Below are 17,403 nucleotides of genomic sequence, written 5' to 3'. Positions count from 1 at the left end.
TTAGGCACTGGAACAGGCTCCCCAGGGAAATGGTCACAACACCAGCCTGACAGCTCAAGAAGCCTCTAGATAATGTTCTCAGGCACGTGTTACCATTCTTGGGCATGGTTCTGTGCAGGGCCAGGAGCTGGACTTGATGATCCTTGTGGGTTCCTTCCAACTCAGAATATTCTGTGATTCTGACTCTTTTCAGGCAAAGAGTGTCTCTCTTGCCATAATCATCCCAAACCAGTATGGGGCCTTTTGCTGATTATTTCAGTTGGGTTTTCTGTAAACCAGACAACAAGATTAGAATACTTCCATTCTCTTCCAGTTTATTGCCACAGGTAACTGGAGCTCCACAGACTACTGTTAGTACCAATACCAACATTCGCATATCTGCCTTTCCTAGGGAGACTCAGTGATTAAAAAATTAAGGTATTTTTCAGATATTATAAATGGAAATGCTGAACATGTTTGGTGCACAAACACACCTTCCACAAGCAAGGCTGTCCTGAATATATCCCATTAAAACCCACCAGAATACCACATTATATTTTCCTATGAAATTCACTGAATGAACAAGTATTATATATAGCCTGTTTTGGTTCTCTAAACATAGCTGTGATAAAAGCTAAAATACATTATAAGCAGCTAGAATTAAGAATAAATGTCTCAGAACTATTTAAATTAAACTTCATCTTCAGTCAAACCCACACAATGAAATTAGTCAGTTCAGTCATGAGGGAAGAGGATTGAAAAGGGTAATGATTTTCTTCAGTTTCTTCACCTAAAAGAATTCAGTACAGCCTACTCGATTTCAGGGGTCCTTTTTAACTATAGATGCTGAAAAATGTATGGTTTTTGTTTTCATGTAGGATATGGGACTCCCTCTTATCCTCACGTTAACCTGGGCCCTGGATGACTAACCCTACAGCTGACACAAACAGATGTTTTTATTTGTTTAAACTATTAGGTCAAAGGGCTAATGAGCTAATGAAAATTCTTTTAAGAGCTATCAAATGAGGCATGATTAGCTGGTTTTCAGTTCCTATTTGTATGAAAGAAAAGAATTAAAAAGAATTGTCAGTTTACAAATCTTTAATTTCATTCCTAGTCTTGGTTAAGAGGCAGATTTATAAAACAGTGACATGAAAAAAGCATACCTCAGTGACTGTGTTAGCAGCTCCAGGCTGGTTTAGCAGTGGTGCTCTTCCATCAACTGTTACAACATGCATTGTGAGAGCACCTTCTACTCAAACAGTGTTTGATAGGATAACATTGAGCTGTTTCAGGAAGCTTCTATTTTTCCCAGAATATATTCCTTTGCTCAGCTTTGCTCATACTTTGCCACGTCGTTTATTTAAAAAGAATTTCTAGTCACACAAACATGTCCCTCAGTTTAATATTATGGAATAATTGTGCAGGGATTATTCCAATCTCTGTTTCACCAGTAAACCTGCAATATCTTTGAGATATACTTCCAGAGTAACAACATCTTGCTGTGGTAAGAAATCAGCTGATTTTTGGAAGTTTCTATTTCATATGTATGTACATGAATGTGCAAATATGTATGATGTATCAATGGTTATACAGTAGTATTTGTTTTCAATTATGAGTAAACAACTTAACTTGAAGAATTCTAATCAAGGTAATATGCCATGCTCCCAAACTGGCACGAAAAGAAAGAGCTTATCAAGTCAATTCTACACAGTGTTTATTTTCTTTTTTTTTTCTTTTTTTTCTTTTTTTTGTTTGATAGTGGAAATCATGTATAAATCACAAACAGTACAAGTTCCCCATGTCAGCAGTTGACCACTTGATTGGGTCAACTTCTGTTGATACTGTATTTTTAGTATAAAGTCAAGATAATATGGCAGTTAACTAATACTTTTGACTACAGTAAAGATACAAACTTTTGTAATATAAATTAATTGCCATTACAAAAAGGCAACTGTATTAAGTAATACGGTACAAAAATCTGCAACTTCTATAAATATAATGAAATGCAAGAAGTTAAACAAAATAATACATCACAGATTTTTGTATAGCGCATTTGAATAGGCAAGCTAAGATACACATGGAGCATTATACAGCAAGAAAGAATATCAAAACCCACTAAGACTTAACTTTTAAGCCATACAAATGCTAGAAGTACAAGTACAGGACACAACATGAAGCAGTTAAGATTACCAGCTCAGAGTGGGCAGACAAAGAAGCCTTACTGATGAGTTGTAAAGCATTAGGCAGCAGACAGAAGGTTGTCAAAACCAGCTGTTGTTGGATACTGATTGATAATGTTTTCATTCTGACGGCTGAGACACTGCAGACAGCCACAAGTCTGAGAAGAAGCCCAGTGTGGGCACACACACATACACACACAAAGTAATTTAACAGATGGCTAAAGAACATTAAAGCACAATATCTTTTTTTTAAAAGACAATGTTCACTCCTTAATGAACTTGCATGGAAAGTAAAGCCTAGTGCCCAAGTTTATTCCACCTAAATGACAAACACATTTGAAAATATTAAAACAAACAAATAAACAAACAAAAACTAAAGCAGTTGAGATTGGTTATCTGAATGAAAATTGCATGATGCTTACATATTCTACCATAGCCAGAGCATTCAACAACACTGCAGACAAGGGAGTGTGACATGAGCTGCTATGAACATTGTTATCCCCTCATAAAAAGGTAAAGTTGTTTATAGACATTAAAAAGGTACACATCTATAAGTCCATTACAACACAAAACCACAGAAGTACTACATTCAAAGTAAAGATAAGTGTTGGTCTTAGCCTTCAGCAGTTATGAGGTATTGTTTCAACCTGTGATGAGGAATGATCACTGTATTAGTAAGAAAAAGTTTACTCAAAATAATTCTGAAAATTAAAATCAAAAACTGCTTCTGTGCAGCTGAAATTTGCCTAAAGAAAAAACATTGAAGTATCAAAAGGTCCTAGTCTAAGTGGCCACTGGCATACTCCAAAACCACATTATCATGGACTTCTTGGGCCTTTCCATGTAGCACCTTCAAACAGTGCATAGGTGGGAGATCACGACCAAAAGGAGCCACTAAAGTTTTTGGACCAGACAAACTCACTGATGGTAGAAATAAGTACAGTTTCAAGAATGCAATACAGTTGGGCTTATTTTCATTTTCTGTACCTTTTGGTCCATAACTAAATGAAAGCAGGGGAAAATAGTGAAAAAATGTTATTTCACATCTTCTAACTGATGGCCAATGAAAAAGTAGTAAAAGCTTGGAATCCCTCATCTTGCCTTCCCAAACTGCCTGCCTTCTCTGGGAAATAATGCTCCTACTCCTCCTCCCCACTTATTTTTCATTGTCCCTAAAAAGAACAGAAAACTGGGGACCTTGTGAAAACCTGGGGACTCTGAAGCCTTTAAGCTCATGTCAGCAAAGAAAGAGTTTGGAAATGTAAATTAGATCCAGTTCCTCTTTAAATCCAGGAAAAGAAACCTCCTTAGCCCCCACAAGAGAAACTGATGGGCAGCTGGGTCCCAACTAAAGTGTGCAGAGAGAAGTGAATCAAAGCAGGGCTCCTCTGTGCTTTAAAATGAACAATTCCAGTTCTTGGTTGTTTCCAAGAGTATCAGCAGTGAGACGATTGACCTGGCAGGAAAGAGAATAAAAAACAAAGCAACAACATGCCCTTCAGGCTTCCTGCCTATTCCATCTCAAAATTAAACAGGGAGTTTTTACCAGTTTTCCCAGCTTCTTTTTGATAAGAGGAAGCAGTTAAAACAGTGGAAGCAATGCAAGAAATTTATGGAAATTGAAAAGTAAACTAAAATACCTATGAGAAACATTTTGTTTAACAAAGAGCAAAATTACAATTAATAGAGAAATGGCTTTTATGAGCCTTTAAAAGCTGATCTTTACAATTTTCTTATCCCCAAATAAACTAGTGAGAAATTACAATAAACTTCAAACAGAAGCTAAATGCTCAGAATAGAAAGATATGTTGCTTAAAGCCCTGAAAACAAGGCGTTATGTGTTTCAAGACAGAAGCAGAGTTGATGAGGATCTAACGACACCTCACTCGAGTTTGCAGACACTCATGCACAAGGGTAGCTGAATGTGCAAGGCACAGCATTCAAGGCGTGCACCAGTCCAGTGACTGATCTGCACGTACCCTGCTGTCACTGTGAACCAGTGGCCAGGCACGTTCCTTTAATGAGCAAAATCAGTTTATGAGGTTTTCAAACATCAAGAAAAGGCAGCCAAAATACTGCAAATCTACAATGGGGAAAACATGGAAAGAGGAAAAGTGGACTGTGTTACATGAACCAAATCGACTTTTTCTAAATGTATTACAAATGTTGTTTCCAATGACTACTTTTTTGTCTTCTAAGTAACACAGCCCAGAGGAAGTTTGAAAGAACAAGATATAATCCCCTTGAAAAGAGAAGCTTATAGTACAAACACTGGAAGACCCTTAATTACGGGACAGATGCCTTCGCAATGTTACAATAACAGTAGTAGTCTATGAATGAGTGATAAAGGAAGTATTAAAATCACTTATACTTCTAACTAGTAATAAAGCCTCCACAGATAAACTAACAGATATTTGCCCTACTTTTCTTATGGAAAACTACTTTCAATGAAAATTATTACTTTATCCAACTTCTGTTTATTTCTAAAATCTTTCATATACTTCTAAAAATCATTTTTACCTAGATCACCTGTTTATGTCAGTTACTTTCCCCAACTACTGTTATCTGTGCACATCTGTTCATAAATTTTCTTTTCAGCAAACTTCCAGAAAAATACCATACTGCCTCTGGCAGGGTTATGCAGTGACTTTAAGAGAGACTCAACTACCTTGTTGAGTCAACTATCTCAACTGTGTTTTCACTTAGCAAAACCTCAGGAATAACCTTTGCATTAACATGAAACTGCTTGCCTTTTAGGTATCCTATTAAGGTTCTCAGTGGCTGTGCTTTTCCATTATGTGAGGTCAATAAACAAGCTAAATTAGACTCATAAATTCTTTAGACATTAGTTATTTTGTAAAATTCAAGGTAGCACATGGAATTTCTCCTTTACAGACTACATTATTTTTGTGCGTGTAAAATTTTCTACCAAGGATGATCGCAATGCAAGAAAGCAACATGCAGTGTGCAGAAATAGTGGTAAACAAAGAGGAACTTCCTACTTCAGTAGTTAGACAACTTTACTGGAAATAGCTGTGCACCTGATTCACAGAACATTTATTTTAACCAAAGGACATTCTGCATTAACTCTGTATGAACAACATATCACAGCTCAGCCTTGATACTACACCATAATTAAGCTGTGACAGAGTGAGCAGGTTACAGCGATGCGTGGGAACCTCTTCTTTCTCTTGGCTTTCACATTCTTGAAGGTTCGAAGTCTCTCTCTTCTAGCAAGTTTATTAGAAGGGAGAAGCTGTCTTTTACTGCCTCCATATCATCCAAGGAGCAGGGTCTAAGAATCCAGCGCTTTCCACGTGCAAGTGGCTCAAGTTCAAAATATTTTTTTATCTATTAAGAAAAAAAAGAGAGACATTATGACAACTCTCTGTCTCACATCTAAAAAAACCAAACAAAACTAAACCAAACAAAAACATGTAAAAAAATCAGGATATTAATTTTTAGAATCTTACCCACAGCTGCTCTTATAATACAGGTTATATGACACGACCCGAAAGTGTTTTCTTTAGGGGTGAGTGACCTGCTTGGAAGCTACCATTCTACCCATACATTTAACAGCATGGGAGGTCTGAGGAAGAATTGTATTGACTTGAGGCAAACAGCAAAGCACATGAAACATGTGCTCAAAAACATATCCAAAACAGCAAAATTAAATAAGAAATTTTAGGTTGTGTTTGTATTTCAATGTTAAAAATGTATGTTTCATTATACTCTTATTGATAAACACTTAAGATATAGAATTTGTCACCATACCACTGTAACTTCACAAATTAAACATAAAAAATCAACAGATCTTAAACATTCCTGTCAAACATCTGCTATTTCTCAAGCACAGTATCTCTCTGTGACCATGAAAAACCTAAAAAAAAAAAATTCTTCCAAAATTACTCAGTTTTTCTAAAATTAAAAATAGAAAATTAACACACTAATGTTACTAGGATAATAATAAGTATTATACATGAAACGTGATGCAGTTTCTTGGAAACAACAATCATTACCGACATTGCAGCAACTGTCAAGGCAGACCCAGAAAGACTGAGAAAGGAAAGATTTCAATTTAGCAGTATACTCCAATTACTTTTCAAAATAGAAACTACAATATCAAAACATGTTTTTGATGTCTCTTAGAAGAGAACAGTAGCCTGTAGGTTATACTGGTCCACAGTTTACTGTTTTCATTAAAATTTTAGCCTTTGAAGGTATTTGACCCAGAAGTCTACTCATGTTTGACTTGTCCAATAGTCTTTTAGTTTTTACATCCAAAACTATATCCCTCAGTTCTTGCTACTGTCCATATATCAATGGAAATACTTAGTCCTGTCTTAGTTTGCACATTCTTCTTCATTGTAATTATTGACAAATACTCCTGATTTTCTTTTAGCACAGAGTGCACTGTAAATATGCAGTGCAATTACAGGAACATTGCTCACAACATGGTAGGCAGCAGAGGCCCTAGACAAGCAACTGGAGCCACACTGAGTAAAGTTCTGTATGCAGAAGGAATAAAAAGAGGAAGGGGAAAAAAAAGTCTTTCAAAGTCTCTACAAACTGCAACATCTCTGTGTAGCTTTTACAGTGTCTGCTGGTAGATAAACAACAAATTTTGTTTATTTATTGATGTATTCTAATAGAAGAAACCAAATTGAGTTATATCAACTCTCATAATTCAGAAATCCACCATGATCATGTGTCAGAAAAGCTTTCTTATATTTTAGAAAAAAATTTCAACCAGAATGTTTAGTAACAAATAACAGGGGGGAAAAAATGGTGGTTTTGAGATGAGAACTTCTGCTCAGCCAGAAATGACACTGTGAAAAATTTTAAATCTCTTTTCATCTTTTACAAATTGAAATAAATGGGGCTTCAACAAACCAATGTTTTAATATCAACATACCTACTTTTTAGCATTGCTGTCTCAGTGCCACACCAGTACCTGATATGTTAGCACAATTATATGTCAAAAAACCCAAAATACTAGTATCTATAAGGGATGTATTGCAACTTTCCCAGCAGCTTGAATTTACCCTTATTAATATACTGAGTTAATGGGACTGATCACAGTATTGGAAAAGCAGGGTAAGGAAGCTCTATTCAAGCAGCCTCCTTGAGGGGAGGAAGTAAAAGTTGTATGGAAGGATAACAATGCAAGGTGTCAGTGCAGCTAGTGGACAGAGCTGCCCACTGATGTTAAGCTGACAAATATGGCTGAGTAATCCAAGATGTTTGAGACCCACAATCCAGAAGATGTCCACCACACCCCCTCTACTGGAAGACTATTGCCATCAGACCCTAGAGCTCACTGAAGTCAGTCCACAATCTTCTTAGCACAGCCTCCTGAATTAGGGCTCTGCCATACGAAGGAAGGTCATTACATTGTAAGGACAGCATTTGGGTTTAAAAGTAGAAACACATGCTCAAGGAAATGATGGCAGTAAGCAGACTAGCACTGAGTCTTGTGCATTTGTGGGTAAATACAACACAATTTTACCAAGGCAGCTTCTAGCCAAGAAAAACACAATGCCTTTAAGCTATATTTGAGTGACTGCAGATGCCAACAGTATCAACTGATTTAGTGGAACAAATTTTGCAAATAAATTATTGGATACCCAAAGTTTATGAAAATGTATTTTTTTCTGTTTCTATCTGTATAACCAAAAATGTTACTAAATTAATGATTTAGTAACATTTTCCACAGTAAGGAACAGTTCAGAGTATCTGCATTAATAGGTCCTAGATGAATGCTGAAATGAAAATGTTAAGCAAAAAAGTTGTTTTTAAAATGTGAGGGTTTGATACTGGTATGAAAGCACAACTGCTTATATTCAAAAGTAAGAGCTATTTAAACCATACTTTCTGCAGGAAAAAAAAAAGATATTTGCTAGATGACTCATGCCTAATACAAATCTAGAAAAATAACACTAATTGGCTTACAAATAATAACTAACTAAACAGAAGTAGCACAGAAGTGATTTTTCACAACCCAAGGGACACTTTGTGGTGTGTTACTGTATTTCTTCATTTAAACTTCACACCACAATGGAGTTCACTAAACCTCAAGGTTTTGCAAGCAGGCTCTCTGGACGTTGAAACTTCCAGAAAGAAGTTTGCAGACACAAATATTTTCCAATTTACTATAATTTCTCCTCCCTTTAACTCAGAAGAAGTTATTCTGGTCTAAAAGCAAGCACTTTTTTTAGACTTGAACCATTTTTTACACGCAACAGATGAAATATGTGAAGATTGACACAATCAGATGCCCAATTCTTTTTATACTGTTGAGTTTTCCGCTGGAATGCACTCAGGTCTCCATCCATGTTTGGTTTTATAGTTCCTTTCTACCCCACTGACCATCATCCACACTCATTCCCTGCAGGTTTCCTAAGAGGATGTACACTGATCACCAACATCGCCAGAGAAAGCTGAAATTCACTGAATACTCACACACCTGGGTAGCTCTTGCATAATCAGCAGTTACTATTTTACAGCTCCCTTCAATCATAGTAGCACAAAGGAGTGGGTTCCTCAGAGAAGCTCTTCTGTCTCTACACAAACAGTGAAAAGCTTCCTGACTGTTCATGGATGCTGAAGTGAAATATAAAGACTCAAACATGTTTCAGAAGTCTGATGCATAAGATGAGCATTTGCATACTGGCTTTACATTTTCAAGAGTTTACTTTGAGATTAGTAAATTTTTAGGATATAGTTTTAGAAGAAAATACAATCAGTTAGATCTAATTTTAAGACTACTTCACAAATTTTTACAGGATCTCACTCTATGTCTTGACTCCACATGGGGGCCTTATTTTATAGAGAACCTGACATTGTATTTATGCCACATTCTGAAGTCAATAAAATCTAACAATACACGTTTGCAATTTCCACTCTTCCCACACTCCACCTTCTAAGCCCTATTCTACTGGCACAATACACTAAACATATGGTTATCAAATGTTGCTTAACCTACGTGCTAGAAATGTCAAGACACAATAAAAAGGATCAGTGCCCAGAACCTCAGCTGGTGTAAATTATCAATGCAGTGTGGAACTGATGTTACTAAATTGATATACGTAAGCTGAGTAACCAGGCCCTGCTGAAAGCTTTTCTATGTTCTATTACTGAACCTCATCATCTAGTCAGTTCACCACCCATGTGAACATAAGATCTATAGGAAAACTTAGATGTTTTAATATATGAGAAGAGTAATCGTTATTATTCAACATTTTAAAAAAAGCTGATTGAAAGCATTGTTTTTAATTCAAATTCAAAATTATACTACCAAATTTCATCAATACAGAAAACTTCCAGCCCACTGTGACTAATTTGTTGCAAACAAATACAAAATTCAGATAGTCACTTACATTACCAGGCTGGTAAATGGAGAATTTAATGAATAAAATATTTTTTCATTCATTGATGTTTTATTGAAAAATTTCACTGGGACAAAAGAATTGTAACAAAACATGTATATTATATTAAATCACAGGCTGCCTGGTCTTGTCAGTGTCCCCACTAGACTAAATTTTTGAAAGACTTTCACAGGGTGAAAAGGGTGACTGGTGAAGGTATGAATTAAACTAAAATAATCTAATTTGCTGAATCCATAAGACATTAATCCATTCCAAATCTGCATGGACAACAAATAAAGTAATAATGCGAGACTGAAGTAGCCCATATTAACATTGAAAGTTTCACTGAGCTGTGATGCAGATAATATGTTTTCAGACATCATAAAAATCTGTTTTTTGGAGCAACCATTCAGAAGATGCAGGAGAGGGAGGGAATTTTGCTTTTTTGCTTACTGGCTCAACGAACAACAGACAAGCTGCCTATAAGAATTCATGTGCAAATTCAATATATTTGGAGAAGAGAAAAAGCCAAGAGTACTTTACTTTACATAGCATTAAGTTTTAAAAAGGGAAACTACATAAAATTTGGAACTTAAAGAAAATGAACTGTGCAGCTAAAAAAGTAAAATGCTTGCAGGTGGCACAGAAAAAATACCATAATTAGAGGCTCAGAGTATATTTATACTGCTTCAGAAGACTTTAAAATAAACAAAAAAAGCTTTCACCAATTGCAGCACAGAAAAGGATGGTATTAGAGGTAAAAGAAGTCATGTCTAAAAAAAGAGAAGAGAAAACAAAAGAGAGGAATTTCTGGCATATTAAATAGAAACCACAAATGTTGACCTACTAACCATAGAGTAGAACTCATTACTTAAGTCACCACTGATGCTAAAAAGTAAATTGAAATCCACTCTAGCTTATGTTGGTGCTCTCCACTGTAAACTGCACAGCCTCCTGAGCTGCTACATGTACTTTTCTGCTGGTCCTTTTCTGAGTACAGTGATTTATAGGACGATGTGGAGTGGGCTGATAGCCACTTAATCTTAAATCAACTAGTTCAATCCACTGTCATACAGGAGTTAAGACATCCATGCTTTTCCTGAAAAATCTGCTAGAAAGCTCCTTATCTGACAGTCCACTTGGCTAAAGAGGACCTCCAATCTGAGCAGAGCAGCTGTAATGTGCACAACTCTCAGCCAAAGTTTTGTAATATTTATTCATCCTACAGAGACACTTCACTTCTCCTGAAAAGACACTTCACGTATGCCTGCTCGTATGCTTCTTCTTAACAGTGATCTCATCCTTGTCTAGAGGGATCCTTGTAATGCACCTATGCATCATAAGCACTCCTCCTAAAGCACCTGTACCTCATGTTTATTGATTCCATATGCAATATCTCTTACACAGCAGGGAGGGGAATGAAAGTGCCTCAGCTGATGAGAAGGGATGGTGATGTGCTGAGGTCTGGAGCAACCTATGCACAGGGTTACTCCCAGGAATGTCAGCTGAGGTCCAGCAACACTATCAGCCACAGAAATGCTTTTATACTCTAGCTCTTTGACAATACATATTTCACTGCTCACCAACTTTAATGTGCCAAGGAATCCAAAGTCTGTATGTACAATGTTAAAATTTTGCAATGAGTCCATTAAGTACATATTATGATAATCAGATAATCATGTAATTGAGCTGCCTTTTTTTTTTACTTTAAAATATAACCTCCAAAATCAAAAGAAAAAAATCTGTCTTCTTCAGCATTTCTGTGTGATAGCAGGGTAAGCAATTTCTCTAGACAAGATTACAAAACTATCAGAGGCCTTCTAATACATCTCACAAGTAGTGGTTAATGCTTTACAAATTGTAGTTTGTAAAGCTTCTCAATTTCTTCTTTTTTTTTTTTTCCAGATTTCGCCTTTCATAAAAGACTACCTGAAACACATCCAACTGAGCTTTGTAAGAGAGCCGGATGATATTTTTGGCTTCTAAGTCTTTACAAAGAGGAATACAGTCACTTAAAGTAATGTACACAGTGCCTTGTGCACATTTCCAGCCTTGTTATCTCCAGTGGTCACAAGTCACAACACTTTTCAGATTGCAAGTGATAGTGGAAAGAAACGTAGTTTAAAGAAGATAATTAACTATCCAGAATTAAGAAATAGGATGCCTTACAAATCCGCAGAGCCACACAATTCCAGAGAGCACAGAGTATTTGCACATGCAAGCATGCAACAAGAAAAAGGGGAGTGAGCTAAAGACCTGGAAGGTTTTTAAAACAGAAAAGTTGGGATTTTTTTTTTTATAAATAGACAGACTCATGTTACAATGGGTCTGGATAAATAAGATGGATGAGAGTGAGGACACAAAATTGCAGAGATTGCAGAAGTATCACTGAGATTTGTATGTGGACGAAGCAAAGATAGGCTTTGAGAAGCTACTAGGGTCCATTCACTCTTTGCACACACTCTTTATGTTGCCCCATAACAGTGAACTACAGTGTGTTAGATTCTTTTGTTAGATTCTGTTATTTTGTACAAAAGAAATAGTAAATCATGTGTAGCTGCCAAAAACACACACCTATACTTTGTCTTCCATGCCTTATTCACCTAGGATATTCCTTTCATGTAAGCATGTGCTTTTCTTACAACTGGAAGAAATAGAAATAACATGAGAAGAGCAGCAGCATACCTATATAGAGAAAACCAGACTTCCAGATGAAGGCTCCTATAACCATATAACCAGAAAAAAACAAGACAAGGGCTCACAATTATCCAACCCTGGAGCGAGTGAAACAGCATCTCGAATGATAAGGGCAACAACAAGAACAGAAAAGAAGATACTGTACAAAAATGCATGCAATGAAAGCATAGTAAAGTATTTTTCTTTAATGCTGCTTTAATTCTTTATTTTACTTCAAAGAATTACTCAGAAGTTACTGCTCCTTTTGATTTCTCTCTTACCCACTGTGTTTTATTAAGTACTTTGGGTTGTCACAGATACTGCCTGACAGTTATGCAGTTACAGGTAAAGCATTAGAGTATAATATCCCAAAGAGTAATGCTGAAAATGAGCCCTGGTTAAAGAAAGATATTTGGAGGACATCTAAAATTCACATATCTTTTTTCCTCCACATAGAGCACAGACCCAAAAATGCCAACTTACTGTTTATAAGAACAATTTTCTATTTTAGTGTATTCTTAGCACATCCCAGTATATTAAGCTGTATCAAAAATAACTGATTGAATATAAGATCAATTTAAACTTAGGATAACTCATTTAAATTACTGTTGTTGTCCTAATCTGTTAACAAAAAATATAGAATGGAACACATTCAAAGATAATTTTACAGGAAATCTACTGCAAGATTTTACTATACCAGCAGTCATCTCCTCTCTACCATCCCTCACTCAGGTTTGTTTTTGTTATAACTTCAGTTAAATAGCTTAAGGAGTACAAAAACTAATAGAGACTCAACACTCAAGACCTTTAGGAAAAAACATCTTTCAGAGACTTACAGAGTTTTTGTAGCATCCTTTTTTTTAATAGACTGCAGGTACTCATGGTTTACTTCAGAATATAAGACTACTGACAGAGTATGCTGATTTCAGCCGCAAAATATGCTAGTTTTATATACAGATTGTGGTTTGAACTAGGAACAAAATCTGAAACACAAGTACACAAGTGCTGAGATTTTACCCTCCCCAACCCAAAAAAGTTTACCTGCGATGTTGAATGTCAAAATAATCTTTAGAGTAAGAGAAGTCCAAAGATTAATCCTAATTAGGACATCCTTTCTGCAAATAGCATGTCTTCTGTTCAGATAACAGTTAAACAGTATTTTCTGGAGAAGTGCATATGTGATGATTCATCTGCATTTGCCTGAACATGCACATAAATCTAGCACTTGAATAAATAACATCTGTATACTGTGCCCATGTCTGCAAAACACCAAAACACTGTATGGACCTGTACCCTTGTATCAGCTGCAAAGAACGGGATTTCTAAGGGCTTTGTGGTTGGCTCCCCACACTCACACTGCTAACACTGTTCCAAGAGTCAGATTGAGCACAAAAGAAAAGCCACTCAGCAGCTGCTGTGGTTCTGTGAGATGTGTGCTCCCACAAGCAGACACAGACAGCAGTTGTGCCTATTCCACTTGCTCCTTACCATCTGCAGAGCACAGAATATTAGTATAAGATGGTTCCAACATTCCTTTGGGTCCTTTGCCAATGGAAGAATTATTTGTTATGAAAAGTCTGCGCAGAGGCAATGGAAGCCCTGAACTAACTGCAATTAACCATTTTTTGTTCAAAACCAGAAACTGTCTAATAAATCCATTTGAAAAAGTTATCATAAAATACTTGTTAAGTAAGAACTGCTCCCAGAGGCCATGCCACTGCCAGGTTCAGTTTCTGGCTATCAGAATGCCACAGGGTCTGCAACCCTCCCAGCTTCTCCAGCACCAGGAACTTCTGTGGGACCTCTTTCTGAGGATTTCTTTCTGTCCTATGGTTAGAAGATGCAAGCCTATACTTTGCGTTTTCTAGGTCCATGCCTCTGAGAAGATTAATGCCTTCAAACTCACAGCAAGCCACCACTTAAAACTACTATTCCAGGCAGCTCCAAACTCATCTATTTCTTGATACTTTTAAACTCTCCACCTAGAATTACGGAACAATCCCTCCAGTCTCTCTCACCAGGGCTTGCTGGAGCAAGGCCCTCTCCCTACCTTCAGATTTATTCATAATGCACAAGGATACCAAGAGGAAAATTACACAGCTCAATTCAGACACAATCCTGTACACAGGAGAATATCCATGTGCAAAACAAATCTGTCACTCATCCTAAAATGATAAGAAATGCATGAGCAAACAGATACAGAAAAAAAAAGTGAGCACTTAACAGCAAGAGAGGATGTGTTAAGTCAAGTGAATGGGAAGTAACATTAAAATACTAATGCCGAGATTTGCAATAGTGCTGGAACAGACATGGATGACCAGACTTGGAGCAGATGGGTGAATGCAATGAGATGCTGAAGAGGCATATTGTTCTTTTGACTCTAGAACTTAAAGGTAAAAGGTGAGAATCTGTTTTTTAAGTGCCAGAGCAATTCCTCCTGTTATGATAGGTTGCAGCAGGAAATTCTACCATTCTGAAAAGTCTTTTAGTAAAAATATTCCATGGGAAGGGATAAGAGAATGAGTAATGAATACTTTTCTCTTATTGCATCATCACTTCCCTACATTATTATTGATCCACACTTCAAGGAAAGAGATTAAATAATAGGCAGTTGATCAAGAGTTGCACATACAAAGAAGAGAGAGACAGAGACGTCTCAGGAAGGGTATCAACTTTTACATTAAAAAATCCAAACTAGCCCCAAAGTACCATAAAATGGCTTGGGTTGGAAGGAACCTTAAAGATCATCCTATTCCAACTCCATTGCTATGGGCTGAGACATCTTCCACTAGACCAGGTTGCTCAAAGCCTCATCCCACCTTCAACACTTCTGGGGATGGAGCATCCACAGCTTCTCTGGGCAACCTGTTCCAATGTTTACCTCTCTCACAGTAAAGTATTTCTTCTCAATACCTAATCTAAGCCTGTTCTCTTTCATGTGAAAGCCATTCCCCCTTCTCCTGTCATCACATGATCTTATAAAATGTCCCTCATCTCTCCAAAGAATGGACAATCTGACTGACAGCATTTGTAAAATTTATGGTCTCCTTAAAGGAGAGCTACTGAAAGTAATATTGAAGGAGCATAAAACAGGTTTTCTAATAAAGCTATTGTTACTTTAAGTGACTTAAGGCTTTCCTTTGTACACACTAATTGTGGATTACCTTTGAAGTCATTGAAAAGCCAGTTTATTTTCTGAAGAAAAATTACTATGTCCTAGTAATGCCCCAATTATCACGACTATACCAATGAAAAATAAAAGCAAATACTTGTCAAGTGATTCTAGCAGAAAGGGAAACCTGGCATTTGTAAGCTGACAGACAGTTCCTTTCCTCTACCTTTGGATGTGACTTGAAATTTTACTAACAGGCCCTAGTGTTACACCTGGGGTAAGCACTGCACTGAAAATGAAATCAAATATAGCAAACAAATAGCTGACACTAACTTTTTATGAGGATGAGAAGATTATTATCAGTTGACTAAAAGATCTTAATGTAACAATTTTTTCTTAGCATTCTCCATTAACCTTAGAGAGCTACCTATCTCTTCAAAATTGAGGTCTAATAGAGGTTCCAGTGTTTCTGACATGATTCAGAAACTTGCACATTAGCAATTGCTAATTGGGTTTACTTTACATTAGAAATCATCATAGGCTAAGTTTGCTGACCACTAGTGACAAGCTAAAAGATTATGACCACTAGCTTTTACAGAACATATTTAAAATTTGTACCATTTTACCATTTGACAATAGTTCTTGATACTGAACTATTATATATGTCTACAGCTAAAAAGACCTTAACTAAATACTCCCTTCCAAGCCAGGAAAGGTTCTGTACATTGAAGCTAACAAGTTGAAGTTTCGAGTTCACATATGAGAAACAACCAATTATCCTGTCTGAAACATAGGCTTGTAAAACTCTCAGTTACTTGTAAAACGGTCTGCTACACACGAGTAAGATGTTGTTTAAATGAGTTGTTTGACTAGATGCATTCACCATGAAATTGATTCTTTTAAAGCATTATTTTTAAACTGGAAACAAGTTAACTGCATAAACTGAAAATGGGAAAAAATCTGGCTTTATAAAGCATAGGTTGCAGTACGAGTTTAGTATTTTATGAGGTCGAGGGTTACTTGAATGAGAAACCCATCAAAAACAAATAGTCATTTGTGAGGCAGTAATTGAAAGGTTTAATACAATTAAACTATTCTGCTATTTCTATGCCAAGATGTGTAGTATATCGTAATATCACCACTGCCTGTGCAACTCCAAAGTATTATAAAGGCAATAAAACAACAAATAGAACATCCTTCAACCATAAACATCAAAAATAAATCTCAGATTTTTTTCTTTAGTTTGAAAGTAGCACTACATCACAGCTTTTTTCTTGGCACTTCCAGTTAGATTTAGTATTACTAGCCTGTTATGGCTATTATTCAGCAGGCAGCATGAGAAGGGGATAACTAGCAATAGGTTACTGAATATTCTTAAATTTCCAGCTCAGAGACATCATTTTCAGCTTTACAGTGGTCCAGATTTCAAAGAAAAAGAAACAATTGCAAGGAGGTAATGGATTTAAATACATATATTAAAAAACCCTCACCACCAAAAATAAGTTCCTCAATAACATTTTAGATTTGAATGTTTAGTACAGTTCTATATAAACAGACAGATAGATCATGCCAGTTTTACTGAAAAGACTAGACATTGCAAACTAATGTTTTATGTTTGCTTCCATAACTGGAAAATGTTTCAATTGTTTTATAGTGAATCATTGTACTAATGGTATGCTGCTAATAATTCAGACACTTTAGTGACTTATAACAAAAAAGGTCTACTTGGTAAAGAGCTGGACTTTGAAATATTAATAATTTAATATTTCCAACTGTCCTCTCACTAAAGAAATCACCTCCTTACAAGATGAAGCACTAACAACAATTTTTTTAAAAATTAACATTACAAAGTGTTTTATAATTGCTCCAGAAAAGTGAGAAAAGATGCTATTCTGCCTACTGCAAAACTGTTTTGGAAATGGATCAAATTCCCAAGCCTTCAAAAAAATAAGTATTTGCACATTGCACAGCAATTTACTCAACATGCAGTGAAGAGTGCCACCAAGCACACTATTTTATGAGACCAGTTGTAGACAGATTAATAGAAAAGACAGTGTCATCATCATGTCAGTCAGGCCACAGGGAG

The 17,403-nt window shown here is 36.2% G+C and overlaps 1 protein-coding gene across 3 annotated transcripts in view; it reads right to left on the bottom strand.

Moving 5' to 3' along the window:
- Window positions 1-297: 297 nt before the first annotated feature.
- Window positions 298-17,403, bottom strand: part of ARL15 (ARF like GTPase 15) — a 227,468-nt gene continuing 210,362 nt past the window's right edge. For all 3 annotated transcript variants that reach the window (XM_088157349.1, XM_088157347.1, XM_088157348.1), the window contains one exon: window positions 298-5,513. In XM_088157349.1, the coding sequence (XP_088013475.1) occupies window positions 5,361-5,513 (153 nt within the window). In that variant the 3' untranslated portion in view covers window positions 298-5,360. The remainder of the gene's footprint in view (window positions 5,514-17,403) is intronic.

The sequence above is a fragment of the Sturnus vulgaris genome, chromosome Z (genome assembly GCF_052056855.1).
Source record: "Sturnus vulgaris isolate bStuVul1 chromosome Z, bStuVul1.hap1, whole genome shotgun sequence".
Classification (NCBI taxonomy): domain Eukaryota; kingdom Metazoa; phylum Chordata; class Aves; order Passeriformes; family Sturnidae; genus Sturnus; species Sturnus vulgaris.
This window is presented reverse-complemented; position numbering and strand designations above follow the sequence as displayed.